This window comes from Fundulus heteroclitus, chromosome 6, assembly GCF_011125445.2.
Source record: "Fundulus heteroclitus isolate FHET01 chromosome 6, MU-UCD_Fhet_4.1, whole genome shotgun sequence".
Taxonomy (NCBI): domain Eukaryota; kingdom Metazoa; phylum Chordata; class Actinopteri; order Cyprinodontiformes; family Fundulidae; genus Fundulus; species Fundulus heteroclitus.
This window is the reverse complement of record NC_046366.1, coordinates 32,387,302-32,412,867: the sequence shown is the minus strand read 5'-3', so window position 1 is coordinate 32,412,867 and position 25,566 is coordinate 32,387,302. Positions and strand designations below refer to the sequence as shown.

Genomic DNA, 25,566 nt, shown 5'->3' with positions numbered 1-25,566 from the left:
TGGTTAGAGCAGCACGCTTGCACTCCGAGAAGGATGCAAGTACGCGGTTCAATCCCTACTGCCTGCACTCTGGGTCCCTGAGCAAGACCCTTAACCCCCGATTGCTCCCCAGGCACCGCACAGTGGCATTGTGAGAGCAATAAAGTTCAATTATTATTATTATTATTATCAATTGTTGAAACACTGCTTTTTAATAAATCTTACTGATAAAGGGGCAGTTTGAGATGGGGCTGTAGTTCTACAGTAGGAATTTGTCTAAATTGTCCTTTATAACAGTGGTTTGATATTGCTGTTTTTGGGGACTGGGGGAAAACACCTGACAGACGGGAGGTGTTCATTATCTGAGTCAAATCAGACGTTATGACAGGCAAAACTTTCCTAAAGAAAGATGTGGGTAGAACATGAAGGCAGCGGGAGGAGGAACTTAGCTGGTGAACGATTTCCTCTAAGCTTTTGTAGATTATTCGGCTAAATTGGAACATTTTGTCATGATAAGTTCTAGTTGGAGACAGCTTTGGTTCGGAACTTTATATGGATGTAGAGTCTGATCCTCTAGTCGTTTTGGATTTTTCTCAGTAAAGAAGTTGGCAAATTCATTGCAGGCTCTGGTTGGAGTGAAGTCCAGAAGCCACAGACAACACCACCCTGGAGAAAACCTGCTGCAAAGTCCTTGGAGCTGGGACAAAGGGCCAGCTTCCAGCAGGATAAGAACCCTAAACATACAGCCGGGTGCAGACATGTTGATGTGTTCGAATGGGAAAATCACCTTCCCGATTTCAGTCTGTGGGAAGACTCCAATATATCCAGGTTGGGGGGGGATCCAGCTGAGGTGGCATTTGTTCTGAATGGACGCCTCCCCCGGGAGGTGCTCCAGCTCTGTCCCACCGGGCCCAGGGGTCCAGGACACTCTGTAGAGACTGTTCCCTGGCTATCCTGGGAACGGCCTTCTCCCAGAGGAGCTGCAGGAGGTGGAGGAGGTTACTGGAGAAAGGGAAGTCTGGCTGTCTCTGCTGAGTCTGCTGCCCCCGTGACCCGGTACCGGACAAGCAGAAGACTGTGTCAACAGACGCTCTGCAAAGCTGCTTTAGAGACATACCCCAGAGAACATGAAACTGTAAATGGATCATAATTTGGTTCTTGAAAAGGATATTCCCCCAACGAATGTAATGAATACAAATGCACACCACATTTTTCCCATATTATAAATATATAAAAATGTGCCATTTAATAATTGATTTACTTCCACGTCACAGTTATGCCGCAGAAAATATGAGAGACAGAGAAAAGGAGCAGAGAAAAAATCTTTTTAGCAAGCTATTGGATTTGCTCTGAAGGAGGTTTCCTATTTTTTCGGAGCCCCTTGCTGATTTCAACAAGTTATGGAGAGCATTTTGTTCTTCTGGAGTGAAGACGCCTGAATCTAAACTACTCAAATTGACAGAACCAGAAACCCGCACAGGGGCAAATAAAGCTAGTAAAGGTTTTCAAACCAGAGTTCGCATGTCAGTCTAGCTCTCAAACCACGTGCGAAGGACGAATTTTTGCAGAAAACGTCACTATGGAGCAAACAACACCTCAGCGCTGACACAGTTTGCACATATGTAGATCACTTTTAGACATCCTTTTATACGTTTATGCGATTTAGAACCACAGCATAATGTTTCTGAATGACCGGTGATGTTTGCATTGTACAGATTAAATGAGATAACACTGTCTGCTGAAGGCTGGTTGTGATTTGGGCTTCAGAAAAAACAATGACGTCACAACAGGTAGAAATGGTCCTCTCTTCCAATAGCATAAAATATATAACCTAGATTTATAATACGGTTGCTGCTAACTGTACAATTGATGCGTATTCCAACTTATAGTTCTTTAAAACAGGGGATTAATAAGAAATATGAAATAAATTAACTCTGTAAAGAGAGAGATTTGCATGAATCTGGTGCAATTATAAAACTTTATAACATTGGCAAAAGCTGAGCTAAATCAAAATCTTTGTGATTTTTTCCCCCCAGAGACTTCAGACAGAAAAAAAGTCTGTCCGATTATCACTAAGCTGGAGATGTTTCTCCCCATCTGAGGTTATCTGAAACATCTTATTGTCGTTAATTGCACGACTTGCTGTAGTTTTTTTTCTTTCCCCCCATATTTCAAACATCTTATCACAGGACTGACCCGGAGGAGAGCGCCGCAGCGCTGCAGGAGGTTCTGGTCCCGATCAGTTATATTGCAACAGTGTGATAAATTCTCACCCCTGCAACCAAACAGCAAAAAAAAATTGAATTCCTGTATGGAGACTTATTATCAGCTTGAAGATAAAACACTTTGAGCCCCAGCAGGAGATTAAATTTTAGCCAAGCACAGAACAAATGTGTGTAGTACTGGTCTGGAGCGATGCCATCTGCAATCCTCTCCCCCATAACCTCCAGCAACACCATCAGCAAGATTGTCCTGAAGAGGAACTGGAGTGAAACTTTGGTACAAGGACTCCCGTTTATCAGTTTATGATTAAACCGGATTTAAAAGGTTTATTTCCCCCCATGTTAACTGAAAGGATTCTTGTTTGCCTGGTTTATGCAGGCGTTATAAAAGTTGCCTTATCACTTCCTATTCAAAGCTAGTTTCATTAAGTCTAATTTATTAGGCAGAAAGGAGTGAATTTATGTGCATTAAGGCGAAACAAACTACAATCTAACATGCTTATTAAGTATATATCTCGAGAGATTATTTAAAGTTACAATTTAACGCATGAATTTAATGAAAAGCAGCTCAACTCTGGGTGAAATAAAAAGACAACGTAGATAGAGAAACCAAATAAGGAGGAGGGTTTAACAGAGCGACAATTTATGAAAAGAAAAAAGTATTTAAAAAGCTTACATTTGTTCGTGAAAGGCAGAAAAAAAAAAGATCTTAGATGAGAGCAGCTACGGGGGATCAAGCTTCTTTGATATTATGAGAAATCTGAAGAGACGAACAGACCTGCAGGAACAGACCAGACCGTTAATTAGAAGTTTGGTGACAAAACGAGGAGGAACAGGTCGTTCTTTCTGAACTTTAAGCCTTATTACATACAATTAAAATCATCCCTGTCAAATCTGCTGTCGTCTACCAGAGAGAGACAATTTATTCTTGCTGCATGCGTCATTGTTGCCAAGGCGCATTCAGGTTTTACAAGAAGAAAGCGGCAGGTAAAGGAAAACATCTTGTTTTAGGCTTTATCCGTAAGCTGCGAGGTTTGTAGTCGAGTTTTCAGCTGATGTTGTTCATCTGAGCGGAGCTCTCCTGGTCTGCCTTCGCTTCTGTAAGTTTTCTAGGCAACTATGGAAACATAGGCCTCTCCTGGACCTGTTTGTATGGATGGATGGATGGATGGATGGATGGATAGATGGATGGATGGATGTACTGGGAAGGCTGCCACTCTGGGTCTCTGAGCGACACCCTGAGCACCAGAATGCTCCCCAGTCGCTGCACATAGTTAACCTGCTGCTCCCTGAGGGCTGCAGAGGACAAGTTTTACTGGGATGTACAAAGTTGCAGAGATTAACCATTATTATTATTATTATTATTATTATTATTATTATTATTATTATTATTATTATTATTATTATTATTATTATTATTATTATTATTATTATTATCATGAATCCCAGGTGAATCAGCTTGAGAATGTAGATTAGGGTCACCACACCAATCTAAAGAAAATATATCACAGGCACTAAGATATTTTTCTGTTGTTTTTTTTCTACTCCTGTGTTCTTCTGGATAAATCCAGCAGATTAAATCTAGTGCTTCCCTGGGCGACTTATACCCACCCACAAAATGTAAAAGTCAAAGGAGGATTTGACCAGAGTGCTGTGGCTGCACACATCCCCTCTTTCTTAGAGGTTTTCTGAACTGAGTCAGGATTTTAACCCTATTTTCCCGCCCAATTATTGTGTCCTCCGAAGGGCTTCGATTTTAGGCCAAAAAAAAAAAAAGTTCTGCTTCTGTACTCGTCCCCATTAGTTTTTGAAAAATCCGAGAATTCCTCTGTGATTCGGAGAAATTTCCGCCTCCGGGGCGAGCTGAGCTGGGATTGTTGGAGCGGCAGAGGAAGGCGGCGAGCATCAAATTATCTGCAGAGAGGTTTTTTTAAGGAGCACTTATCTTTTAATGTTTCCTGAGGGAGGATGGCTGCAGAGATGAATTCAGCTGATGCCGCGGCTGCTGCAGCTGCTGTTGTGGTTCGCCAGAGGTCTGCAAAGCGCAAACACACATGAGGGCACCGACTGTGATTCATTCACACCCTCAGTCAGTCACAACATCCCATTTTTCTCCTGCGGAGCTGCACTAAAGTATTCCTTATAAGGCTGTCAGTGCTGTTGGGGTTTCTGGTCTCTGTGGAGCAGACTGATCTACGAACTGCTTGTCGGTTTAGCAGGAAACACCTTCCCCCCTTATCTTAACAAAAGTTTCCACATAGACCACTTTCCAAGTCTCCAAACAGCTCATGTTCGTGGATTTGTGCTGCTTCTGATAAATCTCCCCCCAAAAAAAGGGCTAATAGGCTTAATGCAACTTTGTTTCATTGCTGTTTCTGTTATAACGGAGAAAATTGGACTCTAACCTCTCCGGATGACAGTCTGACAAATTGTTCTCCGCTGCTCCCTGAACCGTGACAATATTTTGAACATTAATGCACATGCCGTCGCACCAAATTTGAAGGACATTATTGCAATGACAGAGGCCTTTCTGGTAGAATAAAATGCATAATCTCGGTCAAAGGTTTTACATCTCATGTGCTAATTTCAACTCGCCGCCCAAATTCACTTCCAACGACTCGCCATCACGTTGTCAGGGTCGCTTGGCATCAAGGTATAGCTCATTAAGCACTGATAAGCATTGTTTTTTTTTAGCATGTGATATTAAAAAGATGCTTTTCAAGCAAACAGATTTTCTTTTTTCCCCCAAACACATTATTTACTGCTTCTAAATATTAAGAAGTTAGGAAGATGAGGAATGTTTATTTCAACCATGTCCAACACAATAACACTTAAGACTGTTATCAATATTTGGGGTGAGGATTTAGCTTCATCCAACACTGTTAGGCGAGGCAAGCTTAAATGTGTAGCACGATTCACACACCAAAGTGCCTCATAGGAAAATACAGGAATATATTTAATTAGAATTGCATGAAAAGCACAAAAGTAAAACTACAGAAGTAAAATTCAATAATAAAATTCTAATTGTATAAACAATGATCAAGAATAATTGCGAAAATTTTGCAGATACAGTCACTAATATGAGACCTAAAACTAGGTGCAGATTTCCCAACCAAGTTTGATGCACAAACTAAAGACATTAAAAACATATATGAAATGCTGGATCTGTATGCATGACTTTGCCAACCAATTAGCAAAAAGATTCACAGGGAAATGTTGGGCTACTGTACAAATGTTGAAAAATATGAATAGAATAAATTACAAGACTTGCACTATAAAAAATAACTATGGAAAATCTCCCCTTGACAAGTTAAAGTTGCCAATTAACCTACTATCCCGCTCACACTTGTCTCACTTGTGAGAGGGATTCTCATAGGTCGCTTTTATATTGCAGCTAATACTATGGCGACGTGGCACAGTCTTGCAATTGGCAGGTTGCCGGTTTGATCCCCCGCACTGACTGTCTCTGTTGTTATGTCCTTGGGCAAGACACTTGACCCACATTGCCTGCTGGCGGTGGTCAGAGGGCCCGGTGGCGCCGGTGCATGTCAGCCTCGCCTCTGTCAGTGTGCCCCAGGGCAGCTGTAGCTACTTACATAGCTCACCACTGTCAGGGTGTGAATGTGTGTGTGAATAGGTGAATGACTGAATGTAGTGTGAAGCGCTTAGGAGGTCGTCAAGACTAGTTAAAACGCTATACAAGTACAAGCCATTTACTGTAACCTACGTAATTTGATCTCAAAGTAATGCCAGATTGCTTGGGATTAATGTTTTTTTGCATGCATCATGACGCAGATCGTCTCAAAGAAACCCTATAACACTGCAGATGGGCACCACTTCTAAACATCTTGGGTCAATGTTGCTGCATGAGCCCAATGGACATGTTACTTGATCTCATGCTGCACTGTTCAGATGCTCTGTCTACACAGATGAAGGTTCACTCACTTCGGCATGCTGAATGCTTGAAGCAGCCCCAGTAGAGAGCAAGTCCGACCTTTTTTCTTTTTTTCCTGTGTGTCCTGTCTGGCAGTGTAGCATTAAGAATTCTTGTCTTAATGCCAAAAAGAGCCCAACTGATTTTACTTTCACATGTGGAGCCTTACTGCTTTCGCCATAGTGCTCCGCTTGATTTATATTTGCAAGAAGCTTTATTAGATTTTATGCTGGGACTGCTTCATGTTAAATGGACATTGAAACAAGGTAGAAGAGGGGGAAAAAAGGAGAGAAACAGATGAGACAAAATGGTAAAATGGAGAAAAGGAGAAAGATTTCTTTTAGAAAAGGCTGGTGGGCACCACATCTGGTCCTTGGGGGCTATTAGGTGCCTGCAGACCCCATGTTGTTGACCCTTGCTGCATAGACTGTAGAGGTTATAGAACTTTAAGCCCTATAAGATTAGGTAGCAAAGAAGAGGGCTGATGATACTGAGAAATTTTAACGTCCTGATGAGGTAACACAGCACATTTATGGCAGTAGATTGTAAATGACACATACACTTCATAGATAATGAGCTGAGGAGAAAACCCATCAGTGTGTAAGGAGAAAATACAAGTGTTTCTCTTAAAGGAGGCCGACTGTGGTTCTCGTGAGCCAGAAAGAAGGATCAGAAGATTTTAACAGGCAACCATCTACTAGGGAGGGAGCATTAATCCACCTCTGTATGCACAAGTCTTCTGACGCTGCTCATCCCTGGGATGACAAGTGTGAAAATGTATGTAATAAACAACCAAATAGGTTTTGTTTTTTTTTTTAAATGTGCTGGAGAGGGGGGTACAGTTTTCTCCTAGGGGCACTGATGCAGGGTTCCAGGCATCAGGTTTGTAGATGTAACTGTAATAAAAAGTGACAAATCTTCCTGTGCTGCTCATAGATCGATAGCTGTCAGAGTGCAATGCTGCTAATAAAATAACAGGACTGTCCTGTACCTTTGTTCTTACTATAACAATGATGGCTTTGCAACAAAGATACAGCACCATGACAAAATGGGATTGGAGAAGTTTTTATTGATAAAGTGGGTTTCAACACAAAGTTTCAGATTACTATTGATGCAAATCTCTTGTCAAATTTTACATTTCTGAGTTTTATATCTGCTCTCAGGACAGTTGCTATTTATTCACCACAACCTGAAATTCATCCAGCGACTGGCCTTCTGTCTGTCCATCCATCCATCCATCCATCCATCCATCCATCCATCTATATTTCTGTCAGTTGTTCATTATTCGATGTTTGTTAATTCATTTCATCCATCTCAGAATGTAGGGATACATATTTTAAAAAAGTCCCCGTTTCACGTCTTAATCTTTTATCCATAAAAACAGATTTTTAAAGACACTGTTAATAATCTGATTCATTAGGAAATAAAAAGGTTTTAATTGGTGACAAATGCAAAAAAATGAAAGCTTTGCTTTCTGGAAGTGAAGGACACATAACCTAAATCTAGGAGAAGTAACTTGAGGTCCTGCATGCTGCAAACAGATCCTCTTGACCTGCTGCTTTTGTCTTTTCTCTTCCCGTCAGATCACTCCCACTTTGTCCCTGTGCTGATGAACACGTTTAGATCCTAGACAAAATTTCAGTGTTCAGGAATAGCAACGTTTTATTTCCACCTCATCAGCATGTCTATGTAAAAATACTGTTGGACCGTATTATGAATGTTCTTGTAAGAAATTTAAAAGTGTTAGATACGGTCTCTTAAAAGTATGTAGATGAAAAGAATACAATCCCAGAAGACAGGTATTCACTGTGGATCTCCGCTAAGTAAATGAGGCAGCTCAGATAGAAAACAACACAGGATCTGGTCTCACATTGCAATATAAGCGTTACACTGATGGCTGCAGACCCTTCACAAACACGCCATGCTGCCCCTAGAGCTCATTTGCATAAAAATAGTTTGTAGTATAAGCTTTTCTGCTGCTGCAATGCAGAGTTTTCCATTTTATGAATCCCCAGCATCCAATTTCGTGTTTCCTTTCCGAAATAAATTACATTTGCAGAGGTGCATGGGGGATGTGTGCATGTATTTTCATTTGAATAAGGAAAAGAAAAACAGTTTTCGTTTTCCCACTGAACCTTGTTAGCCCGCTGCCCTCCATTCAGAGAAATTCATGTTAACCACGTTAGCAGCGTTTACATCCTGGAGCTTTGGGAATTAGCAGATGTTTTATGGTACATAATTCCTCGTGGATTCATTGCTATGGGTGCTGCAGCGCGCGGCGTTCCCTGTACATCTGCATATTTCGGGGTTCATGGTTCTCGGAGATTGTTTTTGCATTTCTGCAGCGTTAGTCGTGTCTCCCGGCTTCTCTCAGCTCCTCTGACGGTTACGCCTGGCAGTTTAAGGACGAGGCGATTAAAGATAAGCGCAGAAACGCGGCTTGTTGTCTTTTTGATCATATCATTTAGCTGATGTCTGTCTCCCACGCAGACGCCCACGTTGCTGATCGGCGTGATGATTCTCAAGAAGAATTAGGATTTTATTTCTGCCTCCGAAGGCAGTGACAGATTGGTGAATGCAGGGATTACTGAACATTCTTGTATCCACAGAGTCTGATGAGCAACACGGGCTTGTTACTGTCAGAATAAGGAATCAGGGTGATTTAACGCCTTAAGGATCCAGAACTTTTAGTGAGGAACAAGTGCTCTTTTCGCTGCCTGGAGTCTGAAAGACAAAGTGCTGAGCCACTCAGTTTAGTAGTTGTCAGACGGGCGGACCGTTATCTGGCCAGAAGTGTCAGCTCTCCTGAGAAAAAGACTGCCAGGGAGGAGGAGAAGGTCAGACTTGAAGTATTGAGGTTTCACAACTGAGCCAGTGCCTTGGAGCAGCAGCAAAGACTGAACAATGTTTTTTTAATCTAAATGTGTGTTAGAAAGCAGAATCGTCTGAAAGACAACAGCAGGCTTGCTTTAGAGGTGAAAAACCTTTTCATTTTCACATCAGAGAAAATGCCCAGTTTTCTTTTTGTCTCTGTGTTGTAAGAGCGGAGAAACAGTGGCTTCAAAGAAGCAGCCCAGGGGTAACTGGATGAGCGGCAGAGATGCAGCTCAGGTGACAGTATCAGTCAACAGAGCCACTATTAGCCCTGCAGAGAACAAATCTGGCTTTTATAAAGGAGCAACAGGAATAAACTGGGGAGAAAAAAACAAAAACGCTCGGATCAGACGATAACAAAACCGAACGTTTGGCCTTCATGCAAATTTGCCATGTGTGTTGGAAAACTAACTCTGCACACCACCTTGAGCCTCCCACGGGGAAATATAATGGTGTGGTGACAGCACCCTGCTGTGGGGGATGCTTTTCTTCGGCCAAAATAAAAAAACAAAAAAATGGGGAAATTGGACAGAGTTGATGAGAAGATGGATGAAAACCTGATGGAGGCTGAAAAAAAACTTTGACCCTGGCGCAGAGGACTCTAAAAAAACATCCAGCGCTACGGTCGAGTGGTTCCTATCAGAAAATATCCATGTGTTAGAATGGCCTAGTCAAAGTCCAGACTTCAGTTGAGAAATGTTTCAGTCTTTGGATATCCAAAGCTGAGATCCAAACAACTGACTAGTAAAACTCAGGAGGGAGAAATACATGCCATACAATACACACAAAACTATCTTCTAAGCTGTGTATCTTTGTTTAAAAAATGCACAGGCAGGTTTTCTGCTTGATGAACCTTTAGTGCAGAGAAAAAAAAACAACCTTGCTGATCATACGAGAAGCTCGAAGCTCTGTTTTTAGGGTATATTGGGGTCCTAAATGCATGACTTTATGTTTCTCTGCTGTTTGCTGGGTGATGGATGGAGCTCATCAGTATTCAGGGTTTCCAAATCTGTCACAGCCTCTGTGTGCACGTTGCTATTTAGTAAGAAAAAAGTGGGAAAAGCTGTTGAATAAGCCCTGATCTTCCTCCCAGACTGTGAGGGTTGCCTGCCTTTTCAGGAAGGATTAAATGCATTTGGCTTCTCCTCTTCAAATATTGTTTTAAAACTTCTTCTGCAGTTCTTGATGGAGTCAAACTCACCGTTTGTCACCTCAGCAAAAGGACGGACCTGGCATGGCGCGAGCTGACGAAATGCCAGGAGGCTGAGTGATGGATGTCCAGGCGGACATTTGACTCTACAGAGAAGACATTTCCCATCAATCAAACGTCAAAGAAGCTTTATTTTACCGCAGGATAACTTTGTGTTTCGCCAGCAGAAATGACTAATTTCTCCAATCACTTTTTTAAACTTTTGTGTGAAAAAAGAAAACTTTTTCTTCCGTTTTTCAAGGATGAAAACTGAGTGAAAAATAAAAATTTAAAAGTTCACATAAACTGTGCTTTTTGCCAACCGGGGATGATAAAAATAACTCGGTTTATATTTTATAGTTCTCATTGTGGTTCGCTCGAGTCCCAAAGGCCTAGAGTTGGCTTTGTAACCTTTTCTATACCGATAGAGACAAGAACTTCTCATACATTCTTGAATTTCTTTGGGTCGGGGCATGATGTGTTGCTATTTAAGATTTCAGGCCTAAATTTATTCAGTGATGCAGTTAGCAGCTCGGTTCAAATCCCAGCCTTTGGGTCTTTCTGCATGGAGTTTGCATGTTCTCCCTGTGCATGTGTGGGTTCTCTCTGGGTACTCCAGCTTCCTCCCACAGTCCAAAAACATGACTTTTAATTAATTACTCAGTATTAGGCAGGAGTGTTTGGTCATGATTGTCCTGTACGTCTCATTGATGCCCTGTGTACCCTGCCTCTCACCCAATTACCGATAGAGTCACCAGGCCCACCTGCAACTGTGTAAGAATGAGCGGGTATAGACAGTGAAATATAAACATTTAACAGAAGAATTTGTAATAGAGAACATTTTTGTACCTTTTAGGAATGGGAATCTTTTAGCACTTGGCAAATGGATGTGATTTGGATTCAGAAGGCTATAGATGTGATCATGCATTGTTGGATGACCCCAATCCTTGAAGTGCTTCTGCATCAGTGAAGTACCGTGTTTTTCATATTATAAAGGGCACTGTGAATTAAGGTGTCTATGTCCACATATAAGGCGCACCAGATTATAAGGCGCATTGCATATTCTTCCGAAGTTTTTTTTACCACTCCGCCCCTCCGATAGGGTGACTAGACGTCCCTGATTGCTGCGGACATTCCCCATTTTGGATGACTTTTCCCTGACAAAGGCTGTCCCCGGAAATGTCCCCGACTTCAGTGTAACATGATGGAGGAAAAAAGTTTAGCGCAACAAGAGGTATTTATCAGGTCCTGCCGCTGTCCTGACGTAGAAAAGCTTTGCTGAATTCGCCTTCCCCGCCCATCGGCGTTGCAGTTCAGACAAAACAAAACAAAATCTGGTCACCTTACACATAGAGGGAGACTGTCAGGAGGACAAAGTAGCTGGACTACACTGCCCTGTTTCTAACATAAGGCCAAAATAAACGTAACTTTTATATTGAACTAACTTATGAGCTTTATTGTTGCTAGCGCGTACTCAGGGCGGGGGCTGCCTTACATGAATGCACTTCTAGTTTAGACATTACAGTCAGGCAGTCTTGTAGACAGCTCAGGGGTCCTATCAGGTAGTGACAGAGTGTACCGTAATGCTCCTAATATCCATTGAATTGAGCGGCTTCGTTGCTAACCAAAGTTGTAATTAGACATTTTAACACATAAAATCAGTCAGTAAGCACAACTTTATTCATATCATCATCATTTTTTGAGGAAATGTAAGGATTTTGAGTGCGCCTTATAGTACGGTACCTGCGGTACCTTCGTGGTGGGATTTTATTTAAAAAGACTGTTTATATTAACACGATGCAATCTGCTGGGTTTCCTTAGATTAAAAACCAAAATGTTTTAGCCAATCTGTCTGCATAGGATGATTGAACTGAGTTTGTAAAGTGCCTTCAGATGACTTGTCGTGAATCGGTGCTAGATAAATAAAATAAAATTTAATTATATCACATGTAAAAGCCCTGATTCTCAACGATTCTCGTTGGTCGCAGATGCTTTGCTGTAATAGCTGGAAAGAGCTTTGTAAGTAGCTGAACCTTTACTTGATTGACTTCCAGTTTATGACGACAGGAAAGGTCTGCTGTTTTACTCCCACCCTCGGGTCAAAACTTGTATAATATAGTTCCTCTTCTTGTGTCTCAAAAGATTTGCTTTCAGTTTCACACATCCTGCGTATCCCACGGCCATCTTGTCAAAGGGATTTTCTCTTTGCATGTGACCTTTTATATTCACTATATACGGTTTTTCCTGCAGGGTTCTACCTTCTGCGTTCATGAAAATTAGGTCTTAAATGAACATTAAGATAATCAATCTTCAATGCTTGTTTATGGAGTCAATATATGCATGTCTGCATCTCAGTGCATCAAAAATAGATGTTTGCTTTTTTGTTTTATGATTTCCAGTACATTTTTATACATAGTTGTGAATAAGGTTTTTACCTGGAGGTGCAGGCTGTGAATGCCAGGGAAGACGGGTTGTTTTTATGAACAGCGTTGTTTGCACAAAGAATCCGTTATTGTCTCAGTTGCAGGGCTTAATATTCAGGGAGGCTCTCGATTCAGCCTCGCAAGGGTCAGTGTCGAGGTTTGTTGGCTCCAGAGGCCAGCAGGTATTCAACATTTACCTCCATTTTCCTCTGAGCTGTCTGTGTTTGTGCTCCACTGGTCACACCGTCAGGGCCGCCGGCTCCTAAATGCCAAATAAAACAGCTCGGTGCTTTTTAACTCCTCTGCCCTCTCTCGCTCTGAAGTTTGCCTCGGCAAGGCTGCGCTCTTACCACACATTATCTCCTCAGGGATTACAGCACTCCAGGTTGGAGAGCCTTCCCTCTTATTTTCCCCCTCTTTAGACCACCTGCTTTTCACAATAAGAGCTCCCCTCGCAGCTCATGCTTTTAGGGGAGCATTTAATTATGCTTTAACACATTTCAAACGTTCAAAGCTGCTGTACTCTGACACAGTCTCGTGGTTTTAGGTTATTTTAATGCAAGTCTTCAACATTTTGCTGCAAACAAACTTATGAGAGATAGTGGTGATTTCATGCAAAATAATTATCTAAGATATCCAACCCATTTAAGACATTCCTAATTAGCGTTTATGCTTTTCCCCTCAATGGTGCAGTCATGAGAATGACATGGTGAGAAGTTAAAATTTGCCATTTTTGACACTATATCACACAGCAAAAATGGAACTAAAAGTAAGTAAAGTTTTCTTAAAATTAGTATATTTTCTCTTGATTTGACCAGCTAAATAAGACTTTTTGCTAAAGGAATAAGAGATTTGCACTTAAAATAAGAAAATGTCATCTCTATCATCTTATTTCAAGTGCCGGATATCTAATTATCTTATCTTAGGGTTAAAATTACTCATTCCATCGGCAAATAGTCTTATTTAGCTGCTCAAATCAAGGGAAAGTATACAAATTTTAAGAAAACTTTCCTTACTTTTAGTTCCCTTTTTGCAGTGCAGGGTTTTTGCACAGTCTCTGGAAAATTAACAGTAATCAAATTTTGAAAAAAAGAGTATAGAAAAGAGTTTTAATTTCTACACTTTTTGTCTTATTCCATGAGCTGAACTTCCTGATCAGATCCCTTTATGGCAGAGGTCACCAACATGGTGTCTGTGGCCACCAGGTAGCCCCCCCCCCCCCTCCCCAGGCCCATATGTGGTGCCCACAAGCCTGTTAAAAAAGATAGCACAACCCTCCAGTGAGCTGCAATTAAAATGCTGTTTTATTCAGTTGCTCTTTCTTTTTAACCATTCTTATATTTACATAGATTTAAAACTATTAAAAACATATTTATATTACATGAAGTTAAGGTAAGCTTGCACTCAGAGAAGGATGCAAGTACCCGGTTCGATCCCCAGTGCCTGAACTCTGGGTCCCTGAGCAAGGCCCTTAACCCCAGATTGCTCCCCGGGTGCCGCACAGTGGCAGCCCACTGCTCCCCAAGGGGATGGGTTAAAAGCAGAGGACAAATTTTGTTGTAATGTTTCAATGACAATAAAGATGATATTACTATTATTACTTATTACTAATTCAAAGGTTAGTACAGGTAGCCCTTTGTAGGACACAGTACCAAAGAAGTAGCTCTCAGTCTCAGAAAGGTTGGTGACCCCTGCTCTATGACATCCTACCCTGTCCCAGGAAGAGACGTCTCTCCTAGCAGTACCAGCAAGGCAACCCTGCTGCATATCTTGTCGAGCTGCAAGGCAGCATTATCCTAAGTCAGGTGGCAGGAGGTGGCAGAGACATGCAGACAAGAGGCTAACAATAGACCTAACGCTGCGGCGAGATGTCCCGTCATGTTTCTAAGTGCTGCACAGAACATCAACCCCCCCCCCCCCCCCCCCCCCTGCCAGAGAGTAACATCAAGGCTGGTGGAGCTCAGTGTCCCGTGGGAGGAGGGTACGGAGGCCGCCAGCTAGCAGACACGTGCCAAGTAGGCAGACCTAGTGGAAGTGTGCAGGGAGGCAGGCTGGGAAGCAGCCGTGAGCCCAAATGAAGTGGGATGCAGGAGAGGAGCCTCGTTGGGTCCTCAGCCGTTCGCCTCCTGAGGGACACGCAGGAGCTGGGTGTTGGAAAGCCATCAAAGAACTGGCAGAGCAGGCGGAGAAGGGCATCTTTTGGCTGTGGTCAAGGAGGGGGGGGCAAGAGTTGTGGGCCAAATAACACCTAGAATGTCAGCAGAGGGTGGCAGGGATGGAGACCTGACACCTCCTGGGGTTCAAGGAGCGAGACATCCATGATTGGCGGTCCTCAGCCGATGACCCGTTTATGCCCAGAAGGAGCATCCTTGCTCAAAGGCACCGGCGGAGGTACGCCAGGGAGTTATACCCAGCAGCCAGATCACAGCCTGTACCTTTATAGGCCTCAAAGATAAAAATCAAATCTAATTTCTAAAAATGTAAAAAATAATAATAATAATGATTTATAGTAAATCCAGTTTAACAGATATAATTTGATTATTTTGAAGCTATTAGTCATTTTGGATTTTTAGTTATTAGTAGATTTTATTTACTTATTCTAAAATGAAACAGGACTTTTAATTTCTTTATTTTTTGGATTAAGATTATTTTACTTCTGTGTTTAAAACCCAACTCCAGGATTTTAAACTGTGTTTGGTTTAGAACCCAAACAAAGCTTTTCAATCCCAGTTTTGATAAATGAATGTAAAATTGTTACAAACCGCGATATTAAGACTCTTTTTTGTCCAGCATAGTCCAATTATACTGAATTATATAGTTCGAGTCAGTACAATGCTGCCCAGATTATTTCTGTTATTGATGTTGGCCATGATTGGTGATAAAACTAAATGAATAAAACCAGATTAAGGTGTCATAAAAGGCTTATCAAGGGAATCCTACTATATTTCACTAAATAAATCTTTAACCTAATGCTAACTGTTCTGCTTTGCTACTAATAAAATGTTCACAAAATATACATTGGTGATATAATGTTATTTTGACCATTGCAAATTGGAGAGAGCCTGTTTGATGGTCAAACATTATATATTATTAGACCAGTGTTTCCAGTTTTGAGGCTTAAGGAAATCTGGAAACTTTAAATAAATAATCTATTGTTGTTGAAAAGTCTTCCTTAAAACTGTGTTTTGAAACTGGTGTGATATTTCACTTTAATTAGCAAAATTATCAGGCGGCGGGGACTATCAAAAGGCAGATTACAGCTTGTGTTGTTGGTGCATTGATGCAGACAGAGTTATCAAAGCCTTGTAGTCAGAGTTGTGAGCCTGAATGGTTCTGCAGTGTGAATCTTAGTAATTGGCTGTTGTTTCAGTGCTGGAGAACAGCCTCTATAAACGCAGAGGCATTGTTCTTTTCAATTCAGCTTGACGCTGCCAGCATGAGAAGAAAAACAAATATTCCGGGTTCTCCAACTATGTCTGTGATCCAATCAAACTCAAACAGACGATGGCTGATGTAACTTGACACATCTGCTGCCAGATTTAAAAATAAGTACAAAAAAATGCATAAAGGATTTCACAAAAACAATTTCTCCTCCAGCAAAGAGAACAATATAATAAAAACAAGTTCAGCTTGTGCAATTTATACGTGTGTGTGTGTATATATATATATATATATACATACATATATATATATATATATATATATATATTCACAAACATATAATATATATACATATATACATACATACATATATACATCAGTGTCACAGTCTTCTCATTTTTTAAATTCGTCCTCAGCCTTGGATTTTTAAATATATTTTTTTATTTAAAATGCGTTTGTTGTATATTTAATTTTTACAATTTGTAGGTGTCTTTATACTTTAACGTTTCATCTGTTATATAATATATTGAGATGATTCTTGAAAATCATTAAATTCAGCAACACAGATGAAAAAAATAAATATATGAGTAAATGAATAAAATAAGTACTTTTCAAGTTTAAACATGAAACAAAAGCAGGAATGCAGCAACTTTAGCACACTTTACTGGCCCAGAAATTTCCTAAGCTTTTTATCTTAAGTGTGCTTGTTAGTAAAACAAACATTGTGTTGACCGATTTCTATATTTCAGTATTATTTTTATATATTTTGGCGGTCCAGGTTCTCCATTATGTCCCTTTATGTTATGTAATTTTAACAAATGAAAGAGATAACTGGTGGAGAATGCTGAAAAAAAAAGGCTAAAAAAAAATAAGTGGATTGATAAAATTAGATATTGAATCAGGCATAATGCAGGGAATAAAGAGTGTTGTATATCTCCTGTCAATCCACTTTAAAGCAAATGTGCACAGATTTTCCTCCCTCCTACCTTCATTCATCTATACTCTGTAATGAGTCAGTAAGGATACCATTCATCTCTGCATTAACTTCACTTATCTGTTCAAGGGAAATTACACCTTTCACATTTCCAGCAGGACCGTGCTAAAAGACCCTCTCCCACCCAAAGAACATTGCTCCTGCCTCTCAATGGTCCGGTTCTACTCTCGTTTTCACCTTTATATTGCAGTATATTCAGAGAGAGCAAAGGCTGGAGAAACAGAACGCCTGAACCTAGTTTCACTTTTAAAAAGCTGATGGTTTGGAGATTTACCTCTCAGCGTCAGCGAGCTCCAATCATGCTGCTTTTAACAACTTAACCGTCTTGCTCCTCGGCTGAGGAAAAAGAGGATAATCCATCTCCAGCTGTGTCAGATTTTGCGACGTCTTCACTTTCATGACTTTGAACAATGGGACTGTTTATATTCCTGCTAAGAGAAAAGATCTGGCTTTTCACTTACCCAGCATTACCCTAAACTGCTACTCTGAGCTATTTAGAGCGGCTTCTAGAGGTTTTATTGACCTCTCTGAACCAAACGTAGATGGAAATGCTGTTACGCTCCTGCTCTCCTCAAAGGTCTTTCCTCACCGGCAAACCTTCAGTGGCAAAACATTTCATTCTTCCTTTGGACTATCGATAGTTTTTCATTTATTTTTAGTTTTCATTTACATGGATAAAACCTGGCCAAACATGTCATATAGCTGAAAAGTAAAGTACATATGCTGTTAAAACTTAGAACCATGAGTAATTTGATATATTGTAACTTTTGAGGTCTGCACGGTTGGAGCTTCTTCCTTGAAGAACGTCTTTGAACGTTCTCCCCAGGGATGCTTGGCTTCTCCGGCTGCCTCCCATAGCCCAGAAACACGTCAGGTTCATTGACCTGTCTTAGCGCTAAGATGCCAGTGTGTGCATACATGATTTCTTCTCCTTGTGAATGACTGCGGTACTCTGCCTCTGGCCCCTTGACCACTGGAGATAACGTGCTGTCAATCCAGCAAATATGCAAGCTTTAAGCCAGTCTAGAAAATGGAGTTTTTATCCCACACAATAAGGGGGTCTATAGATGAAAGAGTACATCAGAGTGAAAATTCAGCTTAGAGATGAGCAATTCGTGGTCCACCCTGCCGTGAAATAACCTCACTAGTCAGACTGCTAATGCAAAGCGCTCTCCGTTCTGCACATTATCGATCTGGTTCTACTCTTATCGAATCCGTTTGGGGAAAGGAGGGACATTCAGCAGAACTCTCTGAGCTGATTGGGCGAAGCGACGCCTAGTGCCCGCCTACCACATGTTAGTCTTAGCCAATCATGGTAACAGTGAGAAACCACAGCAAGGTAAGCTAGTCAAGGCGCTTCCTGCTGTTCTTTCAAAGATGAAATCATGGATTCTGACAAAGCAGATGAGACAGCAGCAAATACGTGTGCGTCCTCCTGCACTGCCGTGTTTGTTTTGGTTCGGCTGCGGGTATGTCCCGCCTTAAACCACAATACTGCAACGTGATTGGCCCGTACGGTTTTTTGGTTCAGACACCAACGGTTGAAGCCGGAGCGGTACAAGAAGGATTCTCGTGTGTTCTCCCTGTGCATGTGTGGGTTCTCTCTGGGTACTCCAGCTTCCTCCCACAGTCCAAAACCATGACTGTTAATTAATTACTCAGTATTAGGCAGGAGTGTGTGGTCATGATTGTCCTGTATACCCTGTGTACCCTGCCTCTCACCCAATTACTGATAGATTCACCAGGCCAACCTGGAACTGTCTAAGGATGAGCGGCTATAGACAGTGAGATATAAACATTCAACAGAAAAATTTGTAATAGAGAATATTTCTGTACCTTTTAGGAATGGGAATCTTTTAGTACCCGGCAAATGGATCTGATTTTAGATTCAGAAGGCTATACATATATTCATGCATTGTTGGATGACCCCATCGCTGTAGTGCTTCTGCACTTTTGTCGCATACTGAAACAAAAGGGGCTGATCCACAACATAGAGCCATCAATTTCCCAACTGAGTCACCTTGCTGCCTACACTTGTTGTCATGACCCGTCTTTGCAAATACAAATGGCTAAAAATTGTTTTCCTTTCAACAGGCGTGTTTAAAGTGCGGCCCGGGGGCCATTTCTGGCCCCTGTACTGATTTTGTGTGGCCCTCCGACTAAATTTCAGGAAAGATTTCTCCCACCAGCACAGGTGGCTGGTGCAGTATTTTTAATTCAGGTAAAATTATTATAGGCTAGATAAAATCTTAAAATTTAAAAATGGTAGGTACAATACAAGTAATAAAGTCTTTTAATAACCTTACTTTACACTCTCTTTAATTTCATAGTGAATAGAACCACATCTATCAAATGACTTTCATTCAAATGCAGACTTTGGTGCATTAAAATGTTCTTTGAATTCATTTATTAAAATTGGGTAAATACAGCAGGTGTCTTCAAAGAAATACCAACACAAATCCTGTTCTTTAATTGCTAAAGCAAAAAAAAAATCAGTTTTTCTCCCTCATACAGCTCAAAGTAATTTGCAAACTGGGTGACCATCTTTTAAGAACGCAAATGAGCAAAACCTGTTTTTAACTTCTGGATCTACAATGATTTACACATCCCTTTCCAACAGAAAATCTGAATATTTAGTTCAATTAAAAATATCACATTTGTAAAGCAGGTAAAAGATTCACAACATATTTATTTATTTTTGAGTCATTTTCTTTTTTATTCATTTTTTGACCCGACCAAAATGTTTGGACGCTCCTGCCTTACAAGGTATCTAATCCCTCCTTTAATTATAGGAGAAGCTCAAAGAAGGCTTTTGCATTTGATAGAGATGCCTTTTACGAGTCTATCTTAGATGTGTCCAGTTTAGAAGGCGGCATCAGGAGGCTGACCCAGGGGTTATAAGAAAGAATTCACCTCATGGTTGGCTTGGGAATGTTACAGAGTCCCTCCATATCAGATGAAGGTGTCAGCGTAGGAGAAAGAGGTCTGCGCTCCCTGTTAAAGCTGTCCATCTGGTCTCATACAATCAGCAGTGGATAGATGGATAGACACAGAAAAGGGCTCAATGAGCCTGAGCAGTGATGCTGGATCCAAGGTCTATGGTTGGAGAAGGTCAGGTCTCCAGTTCATCACAGGGAGACACATAGCAGGACTTGTTAACCTAATAGTTGTGATTCTGGACTATGGGAGTACCTGGAGAAAACCTACATATGCACAGGGAGAACATGCAAACTCCATGCAGAAAGACCCCAGGCTGGGATTCAAACTCACAACCAAGACAGCTCAACTGCACCACTGTTCAGCCCCTAATCACAACATAACAAGATTGACTTTAACTTGATTAATTAGGCCAAAAAAAGAGAGGATAACTTAGCCCTTATTTAAAGCAGTAGTGTCACTTCCAGCGTTTGCCTGGTTTAGACAAGATAACACTAAAATAAGTGTTAATATCCATAAAAGTGTACATCTTAGATTAATTCATACAATTTTTGTTATTTTATTATAATGGCTTATATTTAGTGTGCCACTGTGTGCTTCCCTTTGCCTGTCAAATTGCTGTTGATGCAATTAAGTTGTACTACCGAGGAACAAAAAAAGAATAATTATGAACTAAAATAAATGATGTTTTAAAACAAACATTGATATGGTGCATACAAAATCTTATACAGTACAAGGATGTGTGCAAATATATTAAGCAGAATCCCGGAATAAATTCTGCCTTTTTGCTAATTGTGTATCATGTTTAGTCATCAGTTCCAGTAGCAGAGCAGGTTGCCACAGGTTCCCACCTTTTTCTGCTCTAGTGGTCAGCCTCAGCCTGGCTCCACCGTAACCCGCGTTGGTTTCATCCACACTCCCCTCCAAAAGCTTTAAAGCTAAACAGAAGAGAAATCGAAGGGAGGGTGCACTGGTTTGTTTCTTTGCTGCACTATTTATTGTATAGTAGCTATTGTAACAGTCTCTGTTTCATCCTTGTTGTTGTTTCACAGAGGTGTGTGACAGTGCTCTGGTTTCCAATCTGCCACCTTCATCGTTCAGGAGCTCCTCCCAGCTGTCCAGCAGCCATGCACCGGGCTTCGCCAAGCTCAACAGGAGAGACGGTGAGGATACGTGTGTGTGTATGTGTATGTGTGTGTTTCTGGCAGGTTCTATGTGTTTCTAAGTGGGCTGAAAGCTGACTGCACTGCATTGCTGTAATAGTATTAGAGCCTGACTCATTGTTTATTCGTCTTGTGTTCCTGAGAGGAAACGTGTGGATGTGGAAGTATCTACTAGAGCAGGTGTCAGCAACCTTTACAACCCGCAGAGCCATTTCTGCCCTCGCTCCAGCTAAACAAATTTTGTTTAGAGCCACAAAAGTTGCAAATCTCTTTGAAACAAGAGCTTGTTTTTATAGTATACTGTAGGAAATTTATTTACATTTTTTTAAATTAAAGATCAACAGTTTTTATTATTTAACCAACAGTATTTTTATATTTAGGTTTAATACATTTTCTTCAATTGAACATTTCACTTTTATAGTAAATGGCATCAAAATGATAAAAAAGCAAGTCATTCGCAACCTATTGACGAAAAGATACTTCATTTATCTATAGTGAAATATTCTACACACTATTACTTTCCTTCTCTTTGCAAATGTTATGCATATATTGCAGAACTAAATGCACCCTAAAGCTAGCAATTTTAAATTACCTTTACATTTAGAAACATTGACCAATTTTATCCCCCGCATTTGTGGTCTAAGTTTTTAAGAGCCAAAGCTGAAGGTGTAAAGAGCCACATGCAGCTCTGGAGCCACAGGTTGCAGACCCCTAAACTAGAGGCAACATTATGGAGGTATTGGAACCAATCATTCTGTCTTTTACTGACATTTTTGCTCTTTGTAAATGGAAATCCACATGGAGGAAACCTCACCCAGTGAACAAAAACAGGGACATTTTCCCTGTATATAAAAGCTGAAGGGTAGGTTTCTAACTAGATTCGTGGCAGAGCATAAAAATCCAACATGTAGGTGCTCTCTGTTGATTTTCTATAGGTGCTGTTTGTATTGAAGGTTTCTATAAGGAGGATAAGTGAGGATAGTATTTGCCAGTCCAGCATGAAATCCCAACTTGGGAGCAGGAATGCTGATACGCAGCTTTGACATAATAAAAATGGTTGTTTCCCTGCTTCATCCGGACATCAAAGCCCAGAAACGGCTGGAAAGGAGAGACGGGTTTATTCTGGATCAGAACCATTTCCACCACATGGGAAACAAAACCCTGGCGAACAGGAGAGAAGAAAAGGCTGACTCGATATGAGATCATTTCTAAAGTTGAGATCTAAAATCAGCAGAACGCATTAGCCTGATGCCTTTGAACCGTGTAACTTTGTAAAGTTTTCACTTTAACTGAAAATTAAATGATATTCAATTTAAGTTGAACTTACCCAATGCTTCTGTTAAGAGTAAATGAAACGAGGTCACAGCAGTCCTCTCCTTACTTTGTTCCGGAGTGAAAAGCTCATTTTATTTTTGGGCTTTCTTCTTTCAAAGCCTGATATAATGAAGCTGACATTTCTTGTATTTTCTTAACCTCTAGGAACCAAGACTTTAAAAATGTCTGAAAAGATTCATATGTCTGTGTCGCTAAAGTTTAAATCTGTTTAATTAATTTTAAGTAATTAGTGCTAATTGATAACAATGCCATCTCATAAAAGATGATTGTCCAACTATCAGTTTAGATCCATTCCAATTAGACATGATCATATGGTCTGTCCAGGAAATAGACGCAGCCAAACCCTGAAACTTTGAGCTACGCGCAGAGGTGTCAAGTAACTAAGTACAAAGTCATAGTCATAGTTACTCAACATTCCCATGCTCTCTGTTCTTTATAATTAGTTTTCTACAGAAAACATAAAAACAGTCACTGTATTGCATGGATGGATGTGCTTTTGCAAGTAGAATAAATGTATTTTGTTTTAAATAAATCTGTTTAGTTAAGAGTCATTCAGCTGAAGTCTGAGGACTCTAATACTAGATGTTCTTGCAGTGGGCATGGTGGGGTTTGGGTTTAGGAGCACGTCTATTTACTGGTCATGCAGATAATGGTAAATTTCTTTATGGGGGTAACTCTCATTCAGTGAATCTGAAGGAACCAAGAAATTAGCGCTAATTGACAACAATGTCGTCTCACAAAAGATGGTTGTCCAACTATCAGTTCAGATCCATTCAGTCAATGCCTATTAGATCTGATCAGGAATTAGATGCAGCCAAACAACTTTTTCTTGTACTACGCATTATTCTGAACTCTTCTCAAACATGTTTAGTAAGACTGTCAATGATGTTTTGTAAAGTGGGTACCGATAAAAGTAAAAATTAAGAATGTTAGACTGTTTAACTAATTTTCTTGTTCACATTTAGGGTTCTCGATTGTGCATTTCAGCCTAACGACCCGTTATGCTGTCAGTTGTCAAAATGGCACTAAAATTAGACCATTACGCTAATTTTTAATGAGTGCACAAGTGATCCAAATAAAGAACTGCTGAAGGAAGTTTTAAAGTCTGCTAACATGTGGAGAACAGCCAAAAAAAAAACATTAAGCCTTCTTTATAGACAAGATAAACTCAAAAGCATTGTTTGGAAGAACTATCCCAGGCAAACAGAAACAAACCAAAATGCTGGACGGTGCTACGTGCTAAGCCAACAGTATGACGCGGATGTTTGAAAGGAACATAGAAAGATCAGGAAAGCTCTTGAATCTGCATCAGTGAAGTTTTTTAACTTCATTGTACATCAAGCTTTACGTTGATTTGTCTGATAATTGTAGAGGTTTGAAACTGTACCTGGGAGACCAGAAATAGATACTAAATCATCTATTAGTCGGTCTTTCGGCAAGGCATTAAGGATGAATTGCTCAACTTTTCTCTCACATTGGGTTTCTACTCTGCACCTTTTTCTGTGTTTATTCTCACTTCCATTTCCCACCTTTTATTTATCAGTGTTTAAATTATTGTGCGTGTCAATCTCCTGCTCCCTCTGTGCTACATTTCATTTTCTTTATCAGGAGCTAATTAAGTCACCACTGTCCTCTTGCCCAAATGATAATAACACTCTTCATGTTAAAATTTGTTTTTTCTTCTGTAGGCAAAGCTGACAGTTATCAGTGGCGCTCATAAAAATGTATGCAGATTTAAAGGCTGAATTAAACTTTAATTGAAGCCTGTACATTGGGATTGTGCAACAACAGTCCAACGAATCGGTTCTTGACATCGTTCATATTCAAGCATCCACCCTGACCTCCAAGACTGCTCGTTGTGCTACATGATTTTCTTTCGATTTCTATAAAAACATCTTGATCTATTGTTTACACCTTTGCAGTGACAAGAAGTGGAATAAGTATTTTGAATTGAAGCATCTTATGCTATATGTCTGCAACTTAAATGTTCTTTGTCATAGTCATCGTTACTCAAAATTTCCATGCTCTCTGTTCTTTATAATTAGTTTTGTACAGAATAAATAAAAACGCTCACTGTATTGCATGGATGGATGTAAGAGTAGAATAAATGTATTATGTTTAAAATAAATCTATTTAGTTAAGAGTCATTCAGCTGAAGTCTGAGGAGTCTAATACTAGATGTTCTTGCAGTGGTCATGGTGGGGTTTGGGTTTAGGAGCACTTCTATTTACTGGACATGCAGATAATAGTAAATTTATTTATGGGGTGACTGGCTGTCATTCAGTTCAAGGTCTCTCATATGCAGATTTTTAATCCCCCTGTGCTACACTTTTTAGACAGCTTTGTCTTTCTCAGTGCTTGTTTTATAGTCTTTTTCTGTGAGGTGGGGTCTCTTTTTTGTCTTGAAGCACTTTATTTTCCACAAAGCTGTATGAAAGGTGTCATAGAAAGAGTCTCAGATAGAGCTGTGTTTTTTGTTGTTGTTGTTGGTTTCATAATTATACTATCAGACATTATGGGGAATTTGCTGAGATCTTGGCCTCAGAGTCAGCGTAAGTTTAAAGTTTTACTGGAAGCCAAGAATGCAAGAATGAAGAAAAAAAAAATCATGGACGCAAAAAGGCCAGAACTCACAGATCAGACAACAAGTGGATATTGAAACTCGGTAGTAATAGACGGGCAGTGAATGGAGACGGCTTCCCCTTGGCCCAGCTTCTCAGAGCCTGCTTCTGCTTCAGTCAAGGAGTAGACTACCCAGCCAGTCATTCTCCTCATGACATTTCGTTTTGAGAAATGGTCTTTTAACCTTTCCCAGACTGATGGGCTTCAGATCATCACTTATATTGTTCCATCTTGCCTTTGTGTTAACAGACACCTGTAAGCTGCCACAACTGCAGCACCAGTCTAGAGTAATTACTGAGCAGCACCAGGCTGCTGTCTTCACTGGTAAACTCCATGTAAGCAGAGAGGCTGTACTTATTTTTTCATTACTGTATTGACAATAACGAGAACCTTCTGTTTTATATGCTTTATATATATCACCATAAACATTGTCCTGCTTGTTTCTTGCTTGATTTTATAATATAATTTTTATAGCCATCTCAGATAACCTGGAATTGACCTGTGGCTAAATAT

General features: G+C 40.4%; 1 protein-coding gene across 1 annotated transcript in view; it reads left to right on the top strand.

Annotated features, from left to right (window-relative positions):
- The window catches only part of LOC105915956 (contactin-associated protein-like 4), a 201,330-nt gene that overhangs the window by 26,231 nt on the left and 149,533 nt on the right, over positions 1–25,566 (top strand). Inside the window, exon 2 of the mRNA XM_036138619.1 lies at positions 20,986–21,096. Within this exon, the coding sequence (XP_035994512.1) occupies positions 20,986–21,096 (111 nt within the window). The remainder of the gene's footprint in view (positions 1–20,985; positions 21,097–25,566) is intronic.